This window comes from Zootoca vivipara, chromosome 13 (assembly GCF_963506605.1).
Source record: "Zootoca vivipara chromosome 13, rZooViv1.1, whole genome shotgun sequence".
Classification (NCBI taxonomy): domain Eukaryota; kingdom Metazoa; phylum Chordata; class Lepidosauria; order Squamata; family Lacertidae; genus Zootoca; species Zootoca vivipara.
In genome coordinates, this window is record NC_083288.1 from 11,151,251 (window position 1) to 11,173,267 (window position 22,017).

General features: G+C 47.0%; 1 protein-coding gene across 1 annotated transcript in view; it reads left to right on the plus strand.

The window, feature by feature from the left end:
* KCNH6 (potassium voltage-gated channel subfamily H member 6) overlaps positions 1-22,017 on the plus strand; it is a 111,319-nt gene that overhangs the window by 73,274 nt on the left and 16,028 nt on the right. The window contains exons 7-8 of the mRNA XM_035135609.2: positions 17,059-17,484; positions 21,034-21,433. Of these exons, the coding sequence (XP_034991500.2) occupies positions 17,059-17,484; positions 21,034-21,433 (826 nt within the window). The remainder of the gene's footprint in view (positions 1-17,058; positions 17,485-21,033; positions 21,434-22,017) is intronic.

Here is a 22,017-nt window from a genome sequence, read left to right on the forward strand (position 1 = left end):
AGAGTTTTAGAGATCGATCCCATCCCCAGCATTTGTGGGCTAATAAGCTTACAGTGGTACCTCTGGTTACAAACTTAATTTGTTCTGGAGGTCCGTTCTTAACCTGAAACCATTCTTAACCTGAGGTACCACTTTAGCTAATAGGGACTCCCACTGCCGCTGTGCCGTTGGCGCACGATTTCTGTTCTCATCCTGGAGCAAAGTTCTGAACCCGAGGTACTACTTCTGGGTTAGCAGAGTCTGTAACCCGAAGTGTTTGTAACCCAAGGTGTTTGTAACCCGAGGTACCACTGTACAGGCAGTTTTGCTAGACAGCATTTCTCAAAGCTGTGAGGGGTGCTGTGATATCATGGTGTGTAGCTCACCAGTCTGCTGATTAGCAAGGAGCATAAAGAGCTGTTTGACTATGGAATGGACTCCCTTGGGAAATGGTGGACTATCCATTGGAGTTTTTTTAAGAGGTTGGATGGTCACCTGCCATGGATGAATTAGTTGAGATTCCTGCATTGCAGTGGTTTGGATTAGATGATCCTCAGGGGTACCTTCCAACAGTACAATTATGTGATTCTATGAAAGAAACAGGAAATAATAGAAACCCTGTAGGGTCCCCACCATTTCACCAGTGTCTCAGTCTTTATTTTTTAAAGGGCGTGGGAGGAAGGAGCCTGTTCACACAATCATAGGATGTTGGTGCTCAACCCATGTTGGGTTCATCAGACACCATGATATACAATTATGCTTCTGCTACACTTTCCTGCTGGCATGCCAAAGGCCAAATTCTGCTCATGCTGGTGGATTCATAAATCTGGCAAAGCACTAGACTTCTTGGATGCGGAGATAGGTTTGAGAATGTCTGCAATTGTAACTGACAGAAAGTACGAAGGTGGGTTCATATTGAAATGGAGCTGAAGAGTGTAGACAGGAGTAGTATTTGCAGCGCTTTCCTCGAACGTGGCCCTGACTTGTTCCCCGTTTGAAGAGGCTTTTCGCCATGCCCTCCCAAAGCACGTGAGCAAAACACATTTAACGTTGTGATGATCCTGCAAGGAGGTGTTGGCAGCTGGTAGATCAAACTGTGGGTCTTCCCTGCAAAATGTGTGTGGCATTTGTTCTGTGTGTTTTGTATTTCATTCCATCCTGGCCATGTTTCACCAGGTGCATTCCTCTTAAGAGGAAAGTTGGGATCTAGGGTAAATGTATGTCTGGGAGTGGCCACTGAGACCATATAACACCGGTCCTGAAAGACCTTCATTGGCTCCCGGTACGTTTCCGAGCACAATTCAAAGTGTTGGTGCTGACCTTTAAAGCCCTAAACAGCCTCGGCCCAGTATACCTGAAGGAGTGTCTACACACCCATCGTTCAGCCCAGACACTGAGGTCCAACTCCAAGGGCCTTCTGGCGGTTCCCTCACTGTGAGAAGTGAGGTTACAGGGAACCAGGCAGAGGGCCTTCTCAGTAGTGGCGTCCGCTGTGTGGAATGCCCTCCCATCAGATGTCAAGGAAATAAACAACTACTGTATCTGACTTTTAGAAGACATCTGAAGGCAGCCCTGTTCAGGGAAGTTTTTAATATTGATGCTTTATCATGTTTTTAATAATCTGTTGGGAGCTGCCTAGAGTGGCTGGAGAGGCCCGGCCAATTGGGCGGGGGTACAAGTGTTGTTGTTGTTGTTGTTGTTGTTGTTGTTGTTGTTGTTGTTAATTATCTGTGATGGAAAACAGGAGAAAGGGTTGTGGTATTTGAAGAGTTTCCAAAAGTACTACTAACTAACCCCTGCTTACCACATGCATGCAAGTCAGGAAGAGTGTGTGCCTGTGTCCCTGTGTGGTGTATTTCTGAGTGTGATCACAGCTCTTTCCCACCATTCAGGGGGAGTGATGTAAGCAATCCGGTGTCTAGGCTAGGGAGCACTGCACCACTCCCCTTTCCCCTCCCTGAGTCTCGCTCCCCGGCTCACACAGGCAGCACTTACTTCCAACACAGAGAGAGAAATGAGTCTGAAACTCAAGCTGAAGCCGGTGAGTGATGAGAGAAAATGGTTTGGAGGGGTTGGGTGCGTATGTGTCGGGGCTTAAGCGTTTTTCTTTACATAGGGATGACAAAAAAAACTTACAATGGAAGCTGGTCATAAGTCAGATTTTCAGGGGGGCAGGCATCCTTCATTTTCCATGCAAACCTCACTGCTGTTCTGGGCCCCCTTCTGCACAGGTAGGATAATGAGTTGTCACTATGCCAAAGCTCAGGTAGGCATCAGAATATCATCAAGAATTCATTGGTGATGATGCCTTCCTGCAGGGTGAAACTCAGTGCAAAAGGACAAGGGACTAAAGTCCTACCCCACTATTTGCCAAAACCCACAGTTATTAGATTTGCGGGACTCCTCTCAAACCCCCACTACTTATTTTTCTGCTGCATGGGGCTCTTGCATTTTTCTAAACCTTTGAGCATTTGAAGGAAGACACTTGGTGGGCAAAATAGCACTGGGTGCATTTGCTGCAAACTCCTCTGTTTCACTCATTTTTATAGCACTGTGTGGATACTGATAGGGATGAGGGAGAACTTCGAGGCAGTTCACATCTAAAGGCAAATTTGCTCATGAAACAATATGAGAGCCAAAACAGCCATTCTTCAAAATTCGCACTTCTCTGAATTTTGCAGGGCAATTCTCCAGCAAAGTAAGGTGTACAAACATGCATATAAATTGGGTAAAGTGTGCATAAATATACATGTACCAGTGAAAGATAAGACATGGAGATGATTTGTTTTGGGGGACAATTGCTTTGCAACATTGTGTATATCAGGCAAAATTGCTTGCAGAAATTTGCACTTACATGCTGGTGAATTTTCATGAGGGCTTTGATAGAAAAAGAAATCTACAAACTGATTTGGAAATGTGGGGAGCTGAAGTTAAGGGTGGAAAAATGAGAAGCTGAGAGAAACCAAAATTGACACATTCACTCATCCCTATATTGCAACACATGTTTTCCCCGATTACGTAGGAAATTGCTTGTTGCGGGGTCAACACTGTGAACATTATTCGGGTGTAGAGAGAGTTTATCAGTGGTAAACTGAGAAAAAAAGAAGAATCCCTTTTTAGAAACTACACACACCAATCAGGAAGTTCTGCTTATTTCTAGAAGTGACTGAGGAAGAGGGTTTGGGAGTGGAATATAATCATCTTATTCATAGTATCCCTGTAGGTAATGCCGTACAAACCCCAGGAATGCCTTTTTCATGTGCTTCTAGAAGGTTAATATTAGGCAGTAAAGGGGCATTGAGAAGATGCACATGTTCTTTATGTTTCTGAAAGATTTAACCTGTTAAGAATTTTAGGAATAGTACTCCATAAATGAAAAAAAAGAGCATTTGCTAAGAGGACAAGGCAAGCTGAGCACTTCGGTGAAACTGTGTGCATTTGCAAAGAAGTGGGGCAAGAAGGAAGTCAAAAAGCAAAGACAAACCATTGATGAAATAATGCAATATGAAAACATTAAGAGAATGGAATTATGCCGCCTGGGTGTTCACTTACTACTGGAGATGTTGAACATGCTGGTTAATGACATCTGACCGATATATACCTGTACTAAAGAAAAGAAAAATGTCAGTAAAGAATAGAGTTTGTTTTAAAGGAAAATGCAAAACCAGTCATTATTTTATTTTTCCCCAAGTCAATGTGGGGAAAAGGAAGCCATAGAGTTGGCAGGCAGTTTAATGGGCAGCAGGGACCCTTTGTGATGGCAGTACATTTCAGATGTTGTGCCGTGGTTCTTTTATGCCTTTTTTATATATATAGCTACAGTTTGAAGTGGAAGACTAGCCCATCTCTCTTGCACCATTCTTCTCCTGAATCCCAAAGTTACTTTTACGTCCCAACGGGTAAAGGGTTTATAAGTCTCTCTTCCTGCTGCATTAGTCTTGCACATCAATTACAGAATTGTAATTAAGAGAGAGAGAGACAATCTTCCAAAACATCATGGTATCATAGTGCAGGGTAAATGTGGCCTAAATCTGGCAGGCTGCTTCATTGGTGCATGTGTGCTTTTGCAGTCCTTCTGCAGCGGTTAAACTGTACCACAGTGCTTCACCCGTGCGGTCCCATATCAAGATCAGGTGCGTGTATTCCAATTCATGGGTGAAACAGTCAGTGTCTGTCTCTGTTACAGTGTGTCATGATGTAATTTCCCGGGCACCGCAAATATACAGGGCACGAGGCAAACCTCGCTGAAATCAATATGAGCCTTTCAGCCTGCTTCAGTGAGGTTTTTGTGTTCAAAATTTGGCTGACTTGTTATGAACACCTTGGATCTGTTGCCCGGCTTCCCAGACCTCCATGACTCCCATCTCCAGGGTTTGTCACAGCACTTGCGCACTCAACCTCCCCACTGCCTCTTGGAACAATTGGATTTTGGTCACTTTTTCCTATTCCCTGGCCCCTCCCTCAAGAGCCACGTAGTTGGCCTCTTGTCTCTTGATTGGTGCTTTCCTCTCAATCCAGAGACCAGTGATTGATTGGTTTTGATTAATCTCTACCAGGCTACCAAATGCCCTTTGCAGTCCGATGTCTCCTGCATATGCGTGTATGCTTGAGAGAGGAGCCATCTCATTTCCATGGATGGGATCTGAACTTGACTGCAAACCCAACAGGGAGAAGTTATTTTATTCTTGCTGTATACCGGAGGAATAATCTACCGGTACCTGCAAAATGCAGTGCAATGCTGTTGCTTCAGCCATTGCAGTGACACAACCAGTTTCTTAACATCCAGCAAGCTTTGTCACTCAGTATTTTTGTGTTTTCTTAAATTAGTACTTAGGCTTCTCATCTGAGCATGTTGCCACTGCAAGGAGGGCTCATGTTCATGTTGAGAAGGATAGGATTTTTCCTAGTGCTCGGCACCAAGCTTGTTTGTTGCATATGTTGAGCAAAATGGGTCTAATTAGGTACAGGGGTCCAGTGGCATAGTGTGGGTTGCCGATACCCATAGTGAGTAAGATGCTGCTGGAGGATCTCCACCAAAGCAAAGGGGGCTATGGTGCACTGCCTGCCTGCCTGCCTGCCCGAACAGGGGGGAGCTCGGCTGGCCGACGTGGCCCTTGGCAGGCAAATCTCCCCGATGCCTGCAAAGAGGAGTTATGGGCCAAGCCACACTGGGATCAACTCTTGCCTGCCTACTTCCATCTATGCCCATTCACTGTGGCCTGAGCTACCACCTTTGCCAGGGCGGGGCTCCCTTTGGAAGCTGGGGCCTGCATTGGGGCGCCTGGTTGTACCCCCTCAGAATTTTGCACGCAGGCCCACTACACTACGTCACTGCAGGGGTCACTCACCCATGAGTTGTAGTGTTGCACCAGCATATCAAAATACCCAACATGTGCAACAAATCAAGATGGCCTTGCACAAGTAAGATTTGTGCAAAAATAGGTCAGGATTGGGGGGTAGAGGTAGTCATAGAGGATGTTATAAGTTTTTTGTATTTTTGTGTAACTAATAGTAAGCAGACCACCCCTCTTGTACTCATGCATGAATGTAAGTTCTTTCATTCTGAAATAAGAGGAAGGCAGTATTAAAAAGTAAAGGTTCTCTGTGTTGGCCCTTAAGAAAAATCTGTATGAAGGCAAGGTACCTCTGTTTCATCTAGGGATGCAGGCAAACCTGGGTAGCAACTGGTATTCCCCCAGTGATGGGGAATCAGACATAGTTATGTTTCTTCTTCCCAGCAGGCCTTTGTCCAATTCAATAACTGCATAGCACTAAAGGAGCCTCGCCTGATTGTCTGCTACCTCCTCTTGCCTTCTGCCTTACGACTCTTACAAGAGGCAGACTCTTGGCATTATGATACCAGTCAGGCCCCCTCTTGAAATGACCATGCTGTAAGATAAGATGCTGGACTCCCTCCAGGCAGACTGAAGGTGTAAATAGGCGAATAAACCATATGTCTTAAAGCTACGGCAGTCTCTGCCGTGTCTCAATCCTCCAAAGGAACACAGACCCTGGGTGAGCGCCTGGGACAGAGGGGGAAGCACCCAACTTTTGTAACAGTATTCATGATCAGAACAGACTTGGGTTTTAACAGCTGGAGATGGAGAACACTGTTGTGTGTTCCTTGTGAACTTCCTGTGTTGTTCCCGAGCAGGTTGCTTTTCAGACTCCTAGCACTTCAAGTAAATTCAATCAGGAATAACTTTATTTAGGTCCACACTGCCTTCCTCCTCTCACTCACCTCTACGGAAAGTTCCTTCTCCAAGTACTTCCCTGGACCCAGGAACTATGTGCATACGTCTATGGGCAAACCTGTGGGATATTTCAGAAAGCTTTGCCATATGTGCTCAAATAGCAGCAATAGCTAGGTTAAATGATGTTTGCTATACACCATTTTCTTGGGGCTTGGCGTTTCCCCTCTGCCGCATCTCCTGAGCAATAAGAGGCCACAAATTAAGCCTTAAAAATAAATGGAAAACATGGCTTTTTAAATAGTATTATAATTTGGTATTGTATTAATGTGGCTTTTATTGGATTGTTATAAATGAAAATTAATTAAAAATTATTAAACAAAAATAAATGGAAAACAAATATTATTTCACAAATCCACCTTAGACCACTGTATGATTCACTGCCCCAGCTGTTGTTAGCACCTTAAAAAATAATGCAATTGGCACGAGAAATGTATCTAAAATTAGGGCTGCTTTTAAAGGTTAGCAGGAATTTTGCAAAGGGTATGTGAAACTCACTTTTGAGCTCTTGAAAATTTGGAGCCTTGAGACAATAGGCAGAGCTTATAAACTTGCTTGCTGTTGCAGGAAGGTAGGTGCAATCTCTTAAACTAAGGAGAATGCTTACATTTTAGGAACCTGGTGACAGAGGGCCCATCCAAGTGGTTTTCCTCTCATCACATGCTTCCTAGGAGTGGGTCCAAGTAGTTTTGTCTTTGCCCCACCCTGGAAAACCCATGGATTATTGCTAAATTGGAACAAATTGCCATCTGCGGAAAAACCGATTGCTGTTTGTTCCAGTTCAGCGCTGAACCCCAGGTTTTCCCGGGGGAAATTTGGCAGAGCAAACATAAGGGTGGATGTCCCCTTAGATGAAAGTTTTGTTTTCACATGGGAGACTTAAGTTGGGTTTGCTGGGATTCTAACGGGAATGATAAATCTATACTGCCAGGCATGTTGTGGTGTTAAAAGAAGACCCACTCTTTGCTAAGTCCTTCCTGGGCTTATGCACCGAGCTGGACTGTTGGAGCAACGGGTGGCCACGCCTCCACCCAAAACCTACGTACCTTCTTCCAACAGCATAAGTGCATTGTCAGGCTTCTGGGAATCGGATCCCTCTCCTGGTGGCAGTAAATAAGCAGATCAAACAAAAGGAGTGTTCTTACCAGTTAGTTTCTTTAACAATCACAGCGAGAGAGACAAAGGAATGCATATCCCTCTAGAAATGGCGTTGCTCCCAGTAAAGGTTCACCCCGTCTTTCCCCATTAATCTATGTCACTCCTACGTCGGGTAATCTGAGCTTGTTGTCACTGGGCTCTCTGTTCTATCACTCTCAAAGCCCCTCTAGTCTTAGGTGAAGGGGGGGTCAGGAATGCTTTCCAAGGACACTGAATCTGCCAGCTGTCTCTCTCCAGGTGTTTTCTCTTCTAGCTGCTCCTCAACCAGTATTTCCCAGCTTTTCCCCTCTGGACTATGCCCCTCTGCAAACCACTGTTCTAAATCAATATTGTCCCCCTTCGGGGGGGGGGGTTCCCCACCATTCCTCCTCAGTCTAGTCCCTGACACGCACACAAGCTGCTACTCCTTCAACACAGTTGTTGCTGTGCCTGCATGTTCAAGTCTCTCCTGGTCCTGGGGGACAATGGGGGTGGGGATGATGGGGATTCCGCTGCCCCGTCCTCCAGGCACTATCTCTTCCTTCTAGTGCACCCTTTTCTCCCTCCACTATCTCCGACTGCTCAGACCCCTCCCCATCCTCCAGATCCAGTTCCTGGCTCATGGGAGGCACAAAACCCCATAAATTGCTACCTCTTCCACTGACTCCACAGAGCCCTGCCAGTCCCTGGCACTTTTGGATGAGGGTGAAGCCCTGTCCATTCCCTGCCTTGCTTACAAGAAGCGCCAGCCCTCCCATTAGGCAGAGGAAGGCCGTTGACTCAGGCAGCAGGTGCTGGGAAGCATGGAGCAGCAGCGAGATTTGGGAAGTTAGCACTGCGCATGCCTTGCATCTCCTTACCTAGCCTGTTGCTCCTAGATTCAGTAGAAGGTGATGCTTTGTCGCCTCTTCTTAAAATTCAGCTGTTAGTCCCGTTGGTTTTTGTGCAAGGAATTGGAGCGGCACCGTCTTGTCCATCTTCGGCAGCAAGATGTGTTTGAGCTGGCCCTGCTTGCAAGTAGGCATTGGCTCAAAAGGACGCCTTGTTCCAGAACTGTTCGGTCTCCCGGAAGGGGGGAGGAGGAGGAGGAGGAGGAGGAGGAGGAGGAGGAGGAGGAGGAGGAGGAGGAGGAGGAGGAAGGGGTGGTGCTGTGACATCAGATGCATTATGCTGCTCCTGGTTGGATGCAGAGCTCCCCTGAGAAAACATCCTGTCTTCTGTTTGGGCTCTTAAATACTCAAAGAATTATAGAGTTGGAAGGGACCCCGGGGGTCATCTCGTCCAACCCCCTGCAATGCAGGAAACTCAATATGTGGTCCCCCATCCAATTTGAAACCATACCAGACCCTGCTTCTCTTATACTCTTTTCCTGTGGATAGCTCAGTCGGTAGAGTTTGAGACTGTAATCTGAGGGTCGTGGGTTCAAAGGATTCTTGCATCACAGGCGGTTGGGCTAGATGACCCTCATGGTCCCTTCCAGCTCTACAATTCTATGATTCAGCTATCAGGAGGTCTGCTGCTTGAAGCCTCCTTCTTTCACACACTTTGTTCTCATGACCATAGGCTGTCAGCAGATGGTCAGAGTGTCCTGTAAAACCCATGATCTTCCAGGCTGAGATCACACTTTGCAGGGACCTACCTGGCTGGACATCCTTGGCCAACTTCATTTTGCAGTGTTGGAATACCACACTTTGGGATTAAGCTAGCATTGCCTGTTGCTTCCCAGCAGCATGTTCTGTTCTGGGATGCACATTAACTCCATGTTCAGGCCATTTGCCATTGGTTCATATTACACTTAGCGGATTATTTGAGGGCAGTTCAGTAGAAATCTAACAGCAGCTTATAAAATACTGTTGCATGCTGCCTCAGTGTTCGAATGGTGCGAGAGTCCTGGGTTCCAGGTACTTACCCAGGGTTCATGTTTCCTTTTGGAAATGAGGCAGAGCAGAGACTGTGATGTCTTTATGATATATGGTTTATTTACACACACACAACCTGTGCCTATGATAGATGGGATTTGCAGCATCAAACCCCCCCCCCCAAAAAAATGGTCTTGTTTCTTCCATAGCCACAGCCTTGGATTCAAGCAGAGATCAGCCATGGCTTGCTCTCTGCCTTTCCAGCTTGCTGCTTTTTTCCTCCAGTTTCTAGCTCTCATAACTGTAAACTCTGCTCTAAACTAAGCTTTTACCCTGCCCACTAACTAAGTGAGCACAGAGCCCTCTTTCCTTTTGTTCTCCGAATGGTCCATCACCCAAGCAATCGCTTCAACAGGAAGCTAGCCTGGCTTATATATTAACACTTGCTTGATCCTGGGGTTCAGGAAGCTAGCTTGGCTTGGTTAGCTTCAAACACTTACTGGATCCAGGGATCTGAGGGGTTCGGCACCCACAAACGTTTAACACTCTATAGAGCGTTGATGCAGGCATTATAGGCCTATGGCACAGTAAGAACCTGCATAATTACTTACATGGGTGCATACACTATAAAAGCACATTTAAGTTATTAAAATTAGTCTTTTTTTACTTGATTGGAATGTTCTGTCTTGACACCCCCACTTGTCAGAGCGGAGATGGACTTGCAAGGCAAGGAACCCGATAGGTAGTGGCAGCTGTATAGGATGTGGAGGCAGTGGTGTAGCTTGAGGAGGGGCAAAAGGGCGGTTGCCCTGGATGCAAAATTGTTAGGGGTGCAGAATTTCAACACCCAGTGCTGCCTTAATACGGCTTCTCCATGTGAATCAGGAAGTAACCTATCCAAACAATGAAAATCTTATTTTTATCTCTGTGGCTGTGATCTCCTGGGTGACTCAGATGCCGTTAGGCATACTCCTACTGTTTTCCTCCCTCCCTCCCTCCCACACACCTCACTTTGCACGGCCCTGGGCATTGGCAACCCATGCTATGCCACCGTGTGGATGTGTGTACAAAGTCCACTGCCTACCTCAGCCAAGGGATTCCTCACCAGAAGAGGACCAGGAGGGCCATGCCTTACATCAAGCCTGGATCAGGCTACACAGCGGGACAAGGGTCCTGCAACAAGACCTAGGAGGGGCTGTTCACACCCAAGGTGAGTTCTGCCTCTGACTTTGAGGCTGAATGGGTGCCCAGCCCGAGGGGACAGGTCATGTGTTAGGCACCAGATGGAAACCAGGCCCATCTGGAGATGTACCCAATTACAGGCAAGGACCCATTCAGGGAGTAAGGCCCTTCTCTCAAGGAGACATCTTGGTGGGGATGTGGCTGCAGCAGCTCCAGTTTAGAAACCCCAGGGCTGGACAAGCTGCGGAAGTGATGGCTGTGTATTAGCTCTGTCTGTGCCTGGCCTGACTTTGGACTGCTCGGTGATGCAGGTTGAGTATACTGGGACTGTGTGCCCCCATCATGAGTTCACTGGCTCCCACCATGTGGCACCTGCCTATGCGTACCCTCAATGGTACAGCCCCCCGGAATGATTGACACAGCAGCAGCATCCACCCAAGCAAGCACTTTGAACTTCCTGGATAAGAAAATGGAACGTTTTCACAAAGTTAGTTTGCTCCTTGACCTCACTCTTGTGTGTCTTCAATCATTCATCAGTTTATTTCACTTGACAGGGATGCAGGAGAAATACGGGCAAGTGAGGAGAAAGGGAGAGCCAATGGCTGCGCTGCAAAAGGAGCGTGATCCTTTCAGTTACGTTATTGATTTTTAAACATTTATAAACTGCCTTCTGTACCGATTCCAAGGCAGCTTGCCGCCTTAAAAGACCATCAATAAACACAATGCAGAACCAATAAAAACAAATTACAAGAAGGGCAAATTAAAATGCAGCCATGAAGTCAGTAAGCAGAACAGTTCTCAAGGCCAGGTATCAATAACTCCCTGTGGCCTAGGTAAATAAATATGCTTTCAAGAGTTGGCAAACAAAGTCCGCACCCTCTTTATTTCCAAGCTTGTCAAACCCCCAGATTGCACTCCTACACCAAATACCTGGAGAAGTTCTGTGTTCTGCAACCTTTGAACGTACTTTTTTGACAGAAAATATACAGTGAGTGCAAAACTATTAGATGTTAAGTTAAAGGCATGATTGCATTTGATAAGTCTAGATTTTTGCAGTGCAAGAGAAGACGATCAGGATCAGGACCACGGTGCATGGTGAGAGGATTGAATACTTTCTCTTCCTGTCGTGGTCCCCATGTGACTTACTAGTCCTGGAAAGGAACTTTCCATTGGCACTTGTGGGAAAACCCATTGCCTCCCGTAGCCCCCATCTGGACATCAGACATGGACATCGGACAGGAGCTACTTCTCCTGGATCCTTTCAACAGGATACCCTTAGGCTGACCTTTAAAGCCCTAAATGGCCTCAGTCCAGTATACCTGAAGGAGTGTCTCCACCCCCATCGTACTGAGGTCCAGTACTGAGGGCCTTCTGGCGGTTCCCTCGTTGTGAGAAGCCAAGTTGCAGGGAACCAGGCAGAGGGCCTTCTTGGTGGTGGCGCCCACCCTGTGGAACGCCCTCCCATCAGATGTCAAAGAGAAAAACAGCTACCAGATTTTTAGAAGACATCTGAAGGCAGCCCTGTTTAAAGGTAAAGGTAAAGGGACCCCTGACCTTTAGGTCCAGTCGTGACCGACTCTGGGGTTGCGCGCTCATCTCACATTATTGGCCGAGGGAGCCGGCGTATAGCTTCCAGGTCACGTGGCCAGCATGACAAAGCTGCTTCTGGCAAACCAGAGCAGCACATGGAAACGCCGTTTACCTTCCCGCTGTAGCGGTTCCTATTTATCTACTTGCATTTTGACGTGCTTTCGAACTGCTAGGTTGGCAGGAGCTGGGACCAAGCAACGGGAGCTCACCCCGTCACAGGGATTCGAACCGCCAACCTTCTGATCAGCAAGCCCTAGGCTCAGTGGTTTAACCACAGCGCCACCTGGTCTCACCTGGTCAGCCCTGTTTAGGGAGGCTTTTAATGTTTAAGTGATTATTTTATTTCATTTTTTTGTTGGAAGCCGCCCATAGTGGCTGGAGAAACCCAGCCAGATGGGCGGGGTATAAATAATAAATTATTATTATTATTATTATTATTATTATTATTATTATTAACCATGGAGGGGCAGGGGCTACAACCTCCCTTCCAACCAAGACTAGGCTTACCCAATGCCTATCCACCTTACAAAGTTGTGATGATTGCTTTGAGGTAGGTGAAAACCCAAATGGCAGTGCCAATTTGCCAGATGGGGAAAATCCTGCCTGGCCCCTAAAAGAGGTGACCAACATTGTCCATAGCAAGGTCGTACCATCCACACACAAAAACAAAAACAAAACCCTAATCTGAGGGAGGGTGGGTGGAAGCACTGGCATGGCAAGAGAGAGGGCGAAAGGCCCCACAGGCCGGGGATTTATCCTTGCCCTGGGTGCAGAGCCAAGCGCTGTTATTGGTCAGTTGTTCCTGTGCCCAGACCAACGCCCCCAAATTCATGCCGCCATTGGCTGATTTGGCGGCAGGAGGATGATATTGCCTGCAATAGACCTGTTCACGATGAAGGCCCAGGGCCCACCTGCAAGGCCACCTACCTAAGGAGGGGCAAACGGACTTGCAATCAATCAAACGCCCGTCAGGGAGATGTGGTAAAATGGAAGCCATCTTGAGGCATGCCTCCGTCAGTCACCTGGCTGTTGGTCCAGGCTACAGACCTACAATGCCTCAGGCGTGTTTGCATGTTTCCCCCCAACTTTGTCTCATGAGAGACAATGGCTACCTTTTGTGTGCTGCATCTTTGTTGTTCCACGTTGCTAAGCTTTGGTTCTGTGTACAGTACAGTACATGAGTTTGACCAAACTGCGGGAGGCAGTGCAAGACAGGAGTGCCTGGCGTGCTATGGTCCATGGGGTCACGAAGAGTCGGACACGACTAAACGACTAAACAACAACAACAACAACAGTACAGTACAGAAGAGTTCATATTGGTGGCTAGGACACAAATAACCCATGGTGTGTTTTTCTTCTGCTTCCTATCTTTACTGTTGGCTCTTGAGGCTGTATATTGTCAGGGTGCTTGTCACGGGAGAGAGATCTGGGTTCTGTTTCTGATTATCATTCCCTTTTTTCATCTAGGGGAGGTTTTGCTTTCCAGAGAGGATTTTTTAAAATGTATTTTATTGGTTTCCCCACAGTAAAACAGTTGTTGCTGCTATCTAGTTGTTTAGTCGTGTCCGTCTCTTCGTGACCTCATGGACCAGAGCACACCAGGCACTCCTGTCTTCCACTGCCTCCCACAGTTTGGTCAAACTCATGTTCGTAGCTTCAAGAACACTGTCCAACCATCTCATCCTCTGTCGTCCCCTTCTCCTTGTGCCCTCAATCTTTCCCAACATCAGGGTCTTTTCTAGGGAGTCTTCTCTTCTCATGAGGTGGCCAAAGTATTGGAGCCTCAGCTTCAGGATCTGTCCTTCCAGTGAGCACTCAGGGCTGATTTCCTTAAGAATGGATAGGTTTGATCTTCTTGCAGTCCATGGGACTCTCAAGAGTCTCCTCCAGCACCATAATTCAAAAGCATCAATTCTTCAGCGATCAGCCTTTTTTATGGTCCAGCTCTCACTTCCATACATCACTACTGGGAAAACCATAGCTTTAACTATACGGACCTTTGTTGGCAAGGTGATGTCTCTGCTTTTTAAGATGCTATCTAGGTTTTTCATTGTTTTTCTCCCAAGAAGCAGGCGTCTTTTAATTTTGTGACTGCTGTCACCATCTGCAGTGATCATGGAGCCCAAGAAAGTAAAATCTCTCACTGCCTCCATTTCTTCCCCTTCTATTTGCCAGGAGGTGATGCGACCAGTGGCCATGATCTTGGTTTTTTTTTTTGTTGACCTTCAGGCCATATTTTGCGCTCTCCTCTTTCACCCTCATTAAAAGGTTCTTTAATTCCTCCTCACTTTCTGCCATCAAGGTTGTGTCATCAGCATATCTGAGGTTGTTGATATTTCTTCCAGCAATCTTAATTCCAGTTTGGGATTCATCCAGCCCAGCCTTTCTCATGATGAATTCTGCATATAAGTTAAATAAGAAGGGAGACATTGGTGGCTAGGACACAAATAACCCATGGTGTGTTTTTCTTCTGCCTGCTATCTTGACTGTAGGCTCTTGAGGCTGTATATGGTCAGGGTGCTTGTCACGGGAGAGAGATCTGGGTTCTATTTCTGATTATCATTCCATTTTTCCATCTAGGGGAGGTTTTGCTTTCCAGAGAGGACTTTTTAAAAAAAGTATTTTATTGGTTTCCCCACAGTAAAACAGTAAACACAAACAAAACAAAACAAAAACATGTCAATTTGTCAGTTACATCCAGAGAGCATATTCCCATCTTCCACGAGTGAGATTTTAAAGCAGATTGGGTTGGTCTTTGGAGCCAACTCCTAGGGGCCAAGGTCCCTTTGGCACCCTGCCATAAAATATTTGAGGGGGCCGCTCCCCAAAGTTGATGAGAATTGACATTCAAATGTTGTGTGTGTGTGCTGCATCTTGTGATTGATTATGTTGGGCAGGGTTTACCTGGGCCCCACCAATGTTTTATTCAAGTTTTATTCAGCAAACCTTTTCAGCAGGGGGCCGGTCCACTGTCTGTCAGACCTTGTGGGGGGCTGGACTATATTTGGGGGGGGATGGAATGAATTCCTATGCCCCACAAATAGCCCAGAGATGCATTTTAAATAAAAGGGCACATTCTATTCATGTAAAAACACACTGATTCCCAGACTGTCCGTGGAAGGCGATTGGGCTGGATCCGGCCCCCTGGCCTTGGTTTGCCTACCCATGGACTATCCTTTCCCACTTTGTTCACCAAAACTCCCATCTCTTTTCCTTGCAAATGGTTTATTCCCTTCACACAGATACTTGGGTGTGTGCTTGTGCAGGGGGTGGGAAATAGGAAGAGGCTAACTAAATCCCACTTCCTGAAACAAGATGGAACCAAAATGCATCTGTCTTTCAATATTCACCCTTTTCCAAATTTCGGTACCCAGTTCTCCAACCACGTGCAAAAAAATGTGCATATTTTGTTTATAAAATATGAACATACAAAAGTGCGTGTTGTTAGGGGAAATGGTTTGCAGACATGTGCATACCTGGCAAATTTGTGTACAAAACTGTGCGCTCACATGTTGTGGATTTTCAAGAGGAGTTCTTGTTGTTGCTTTTAATTGCAAACTGATGTAGAAATGTAGCAAACTGAACCAGAGATTGGAAAAAAGAGAAACCAACAGAGCCACCCATCCCTAGCAGAGGGTGCAGACTGGCTTCCATAGTTCCATTCAGGTGAATTTCCTGAGCAGTAATATTTGGGGTCCTGATGACTGGTATATGGCAGAAAGTTGCTGGGGAAGCTGCAGGGATGACTGTTGGTGTCGCTGTGTTAGTTTTCGTGACTAATGACGTCTTTGTGTCTTTGAGTTTGTTACTGGAAGAAATTAGATCAGATCACAACCACCATGTGGTTGTAGAAGCAGCTGTGGAGCTGGGACCAAAAGATGAATCTACTAATCTGACGTGGGGTGGGTGGCTGCAGGAACATACCTAGGGGTTGGCTCGGTTGACCCCTAACAAAGGCGCAGGCTAAGGGGGGCAAAAATACATTTCTGGGCGGCTGTTCTTCTAATAGGTAAAAAGAAAAAGGTAAAGGACCCCTGGACGGTTAAGTCCCGGCAAAGGCGACTATGGGGTTGCGGCGCTCATCTCGCTTTCAGACCGAGGGAGCCGCGTTCGTCCACAGAAAGCTTTCCGGGTCATGTGGCCAGCATGACTAAACTGCTTCTGGCACAACGGAACGCCATAGCGGAAACCAGAGTGCAGGGAAATGCTGTTTACCTTCCCGTCGCAGTGGTACCTACAGTATTTATCTACTCTCACTGGCGTGCTTTTGAACTGCTAGGTTGGCAGGAGCTGGGACAGAGCAAGGGGAGCTCACCCCGTTGTGGGGATTCGAACTGCCAACCTTCCAAACAGCAAGCCCCAGAGGCTCAGTGGTTTAGACCACAGTGCCACCCGCTCCCCTTAAGTTCTTTTAATATACGGTACATTGAAATAAAGGAGTCGGTATTCGGTAGGCAAGTTTTAGAAGCTGGAAAGGCTATTGGCAGGACTTCAAGAGGGATGGGAATGAGGACTTCTTTTCTTTCTTTGCGTTATGTTTTACCTCATGCTTTCCAGGGTGAGACTAGGTTGTGTCCATAAGTTTAGCAAGGAAAATAAGATTTTTAAAAAAGGTGAAGAAGCAATCCATTCTTATGGCCCTCAGACATTCTTATGGCCCTTTTCTACACACAGACACATATTTCGCTTTCCCCCCCCCCCCAGTATTTACTCTTGATCTACAAGTGTATGTCAGATTCCAAAGACTGGAACACACCCACACACCCAGTGCAGGACACACAAACTGTACTACGGTGCAAATGTGCCTGTTTTATATGGATCCTCACAGCTGCCATCTATAGTTCACATCACTCACTGATGAGTGTTCAACAGTGGACCAATCTCCCTCGGGAGGTTGTGGGCTCTCCTTCCTTGGAGGTTTTTAAGCAGAGGTTGGATGGCCACCTGTCCTACATGCCTTAGCTGAGATTCCTGCATTGCAGGAGGTTGGAATCGATGACCCTCGGGGTCCCTTCCAATCCTACAATTCTATGATTCTGTGATGTCTGTTTTTCTGGCAGGTCCTGTCCCTGGGAGCCGATGTCCTCCCTGAGTACAAGCTGCAGGCACCCCGCATCCACCGATGGACCATCCTGCACTACAGCCCCTTCAAGGCCGTGTGGGACTGGCTGATCCTCCTGCTGGTCATCTACACGGCTGTTTTCACACCCTACTCTGCTGCCTTCCTGCTGAACGAAGAGCAGGAGGAGAATAGCTCGGACTGCGGCTACGCATGCGACCCGCTCTACATCATTGACCTCATTGTAGACATCATGTTTATCGTTGACATCATCATCAACTTCCGCACCACTTATGTCAATCTCAACGATGAGGTAGTAAGCCACCCAGCAAAGATCGCCATCCACTACTTCAAGGGCTGGTTTCTCATCGACATGGTAGCTGCCATCCCCTTCGACTTGCTCATCTTCCGCTCTGGATCAGATGAGGTAAGGTGGACAGTGGTTTTATTTGTCCGCACTTTTTTGCCTTCACATTTTGGAGAAAAGTTGGGAGCACACACTGGAACAGTGAAGGAGTGTTGTTCTGAGAGAGGTGTCCCTATACTTAGAGGGGGTGGGGATGGGGGTGGGACAGAGCTGGCTGTACACATATCCCCCGTGGATCTTTAGGGGAATCACAGAAATCTTGTGAGGAAAGGAGCTCTTGTTGTCAAGAGTTCTCTAGGCTTCAGCGTGAAGGTCACTTACTTTACTTTTTGAAATAAATGTTATTAGTAAAGGTAAAGGGACCCCTGACCATTAGGTCCAGTTGTGACCAACTCTGGGATTGCGCGCTCATTTCGCATTATTGGCCAAGGGAGCCGGTGTATAGCTTCCAGGTCATGTGGCCAGCATGACAAAGCCGCTTCTGGCAAACCAGAGCAGCACACGGAAACGCCGTTTACCTTCCCTCTATAGCGGTTCCTATTTATCTACTTGCATTTTGACGTGCTTTTGAACTGCTAGGTTGGCAGGAGCTGGGACCAAGCAACGGGAGCTCACCCCGTCACAGGGATTCGAACCGCCGACCTTCTGATCAGCAAGCCCTAGGCTCAGTGGTTTAACCCACAGCGGCACCTGGGTCCCTAAATTTTATTAGATTTTGTAAAAAATATTACTGTTTACAAAGATTATTATCAAATATATTTTTTGTCCCGACTAAAGCATTAATGTAGATAAAACATAGATCCAGAGGAAAGGAAAGAAAGAAGAAGGGGGAGAGAGAGAGAAAGAGATAGAGATAGAAGAAGGATTTTAGAGAGAGAGAGAAACTAAAGATTCTTTGTCTGTCAGCTGTATATAAACATTATTCAACGTATCCACTCCAATATAACACTTAGCAAGACTACTTTCTATAATAAACCAACATTATCTTCAACTTTCAAACCCAAATGCCATCATTTCTTTTTTCTTTTTCACGCAAAAAGTCTATGAGAGGTTTCCAATCTTTAGTAAACGTTGACAATGACTTTTCTCTGATTAAACATGCCATTTTTGCCATCTCAGCTAAGCCTAATAATTTCAATAACCATTCCTCCATGGTTGGTAATGATGAGTCTTTCTATCTTTGTTCATATAAAACTCTCACCACCGTAATCACATATTGTAAAGGAAAAGGTAAAGGGACCCCTGACTGTTAGGCCCAGTCGCGGACACTCTAGGGTTGTGGCGCTCATCTTGCTTTACTAGCTGAGGGAGCCGGCGTACAGCTTCCGGGTCATGTGGACAGCATGACTAAGCCGCTTCTGGCGAACCAGAGCAGTGCACAGAAACGCCATTTACCTCCCCACTGGAGCAGTACCTATTTATCTACTTGCACTTTGACGTACTTTAGAACTGCTAGGTTGGCAGGAGCTGGGACCGAGCAACAGGATCTCACCCCGTGGTGGGGATTTGAACTGTCGACCTTCTGATCGGCAAGCCCTAGGCTCTGTGGTTTAGGCCACAGCGCCACCCGTATCCCTCATCACATATTGTACAGCAATCCAAATTCTCAGATCCATTGGCTGGAGGGGAATAGGATGTGGCGGGAGTTCCTCTCTTCCAGTGGAGAAGAGCTTCACAAGTGAGGAGACACGTGGAGGTTCCTGACATCCTCACAGAAATAATATTGTGTGTGCAGCCACCACATACTGTGTCTTTATCAGCAAGAGCTGGCATTAGACCCTGGAACAAGGCACTCTGGGGGTGGAGCAGAGGCAGGACCAAGCTGCCTCCATTCATCTGAGTGGCCCCAGGTTGGTCTCATCACCAGCAATTCCAGCTTGGAGCTGGTAGAGTTAATCCCTCATTCCCCCAGTGGTTTCAAGGGGAAAATTTTTTACAAAGCAGAGATCCACTGGAACAAAAAAATTGACAGATCCCCATTTCCTGCCCTGGTCAGCATGGGAAAATAGGGCTTTGGAAGTGATGGGCCATGCACAATTTCACTTGCCGCTGTCACCATGCTGAGGATTGCTCTGCTGCCATCTAGCTATATCAGGGGTCGGCAATGTGCGGACCATGGGTCGGATGCGGCCCACAAAGACTGTTTTACCAGCCCACAAGCCACCCCCGAACTGAGTGGCCCGCTCAGCGAGTCCCCCGCGCACTGCGTTAAACCGGCACAGCGTGGTACGAGGACTCACCAAGTTTCACCAGAAATCACATCTGCGCACACACAGATACCAGAAATTGCTTCTGCGCATGCCCAGACGCTGAAAATAGCTTCTGCACAGGCACGATTTTTAGCGTTGCACTGTGCCGCTCCGGCCCATGGATGATCTCCGCGGGAGTGATCCAGCCCATGGCCGGTAAGCCTTGCCCAACCCCTGAGCTATATTTATATAAGGCCATCCAACGGCATTTTTCTCTAAGGGGCTCAAAAACATAAAATGACATGATAAAATTAAAAGGCAGGTTTAGTAGTTGAATATCAACACCATAACTTGTAGCCTAAACATTTGCAAAGCAAAACCAGATGGGAAAATAATTACAAAATGGCAAAATCAGGTATGTCTGTTTTTAAAGGCCTGAGAGAATGACAGAAGTTTCCCCCTGGTGCCAGAATGGCCAGAGAGGCATTCCACAAGTGGGTGGGTGGGGGACCCCACTGAGAAAGAAGGTGCATACCCTGTTAGCCACCTACTTCACTTCACTTTGGTGGGTGGGATCCAACACAGACCCTCTGAAAAGAGTTGCAAGGTTTGGGCAGTCATATATGCAGCAGAATGCAATTTTTCAGGTATCCTGTTCCCAAAGTTACATGCCAGTTATATCAGTAGAACAAAGCGGCTTCCGATCAGCCACACTGCTGTGCTTACCTGGAGGAAGAGGGGAAGGGACAAAAATGCAGGGAGGTCAGCATGGTGTGGGCACAGCAGGAGTGGTGGATGGGCCCCACCCCTGCTTTGCCCTTCCCCATCCCCCTCCAGCTAAACACGGCAGTGTGTCCGGCAGGAGGTCAGGAGTGCGGTCCTATGGTCTATGGATAGGAGTAGCAAAGCCTTTGGGGACCTATGGAACCTGTAAATGGTTTCAGGCAGAATGTGCCAAGTAAGATCAGAATTCCGTGAAAATCTGGCACCATTTTTTTAAAATGTAAGTTTATCCATGGCTGCTGTGTGTTTCCCCCCCCCCCCCCCCCCGTTGGAAAGAGCCCTAAAACTCCCTAAAGTGTAGATTTGGGGCTCAAGAAGTGGTTGCAGGAGTATCATAATAAAGTCTGCACACAGATGCATTAAGAAATGGAGGGGAAAGAAATAAAGTGGGGCTTATAATACACTTCACTTTAGGAGAAATAAAACGCCACAGTGACTGTTGTGTAATGTTTTCTGTTTTGGTGTAGTCATGGTGTTTCCTGCATTACAGTTTTCAGATTCAGCACCTTCCTGTCACTCTCACACTTTTTTTAAAAAAATGCAAATAATATTCAAATGTCTTGTTACCGTCCTCCCTCCCTCCCTCCCTCCCTCCCTTCCTTCCTTCCTTTTTTTTCTTTCTTCATCCCCTCTCCAGACAACCACCCTGATAGGGTTGCTGAAGACAGCGCGACTCTTGCGCCTGGTGCGAGTTGCCCGCAAGCTGGACCGCTATTCCGAGTACGGGGCCGCTGTGCTCTTCCTGCTCATGTGCACTTTTGCCCTCATTGCTCACTGGCTGGCCTGCATCTGGTATGCCATTGGCAACGTAGAGCGGCCCTACATGGAGCATAAGATTGGGTGGCTGGACAACCTCGGCGACCAGATTGGCAAGCGCTACAACGACAGCGACCTCTCTTCTGGCCCCTCCATCAAGGACAAATATGTGACAGCCCTTTACTTCACCTTCAGTAGCCTCACCAGCGTGGGCTTTGGCAACGTCTCCCCCAACACCAACTCCGAGAAGATCTTCTCCATCTGTGTCATGCTGATTGGTTGTAAGTGCTCCTGAGTGCTCCCCTTGACCCAGGGGTGACGGAGTATATAAATTTTACCTGCTCCCAGTAGACTTTCCATCTGGGAAAGCAAGAGTCACCTGTAAGAAGTTAATGACTTATTCCAGCTAGGCAAAAAAGATTTCTGAATTAGCAATATGCATATATCTACACATAGCAATTGTTCTGCAAATCTGTGCCCCCTTTTCCCTCCCCTTTCCCTTTTGGTGATGAACAAGGGACCAAGAACTCTCTCCAAACATCTGTGATGAAACTTTGGTGCAGACGTAGCCAGCCTTGTACTTTCCAGATGTTATTGGACTACAGGGTCTATCATCCCTGACCATTGGTTATGCTGGATGGGGCCGATAGTACCTGGCTTTGACAACATCTGGAGGGGGACAGGTTTTTCAACTCTGCCTTATGTTAATAGTAGGCATGTTTGAATTGAGATGGTGGAAGTTGGTTGCCCTTGGTTTAGGCTTCCAGATCAGGCAACATAGCTCCCAAACAAACATGAACACTGAGTACTTCAATCTTTAAAAAAAATGATCCACCATCTCTCTTAGTGTTCACAAGTCACCTCC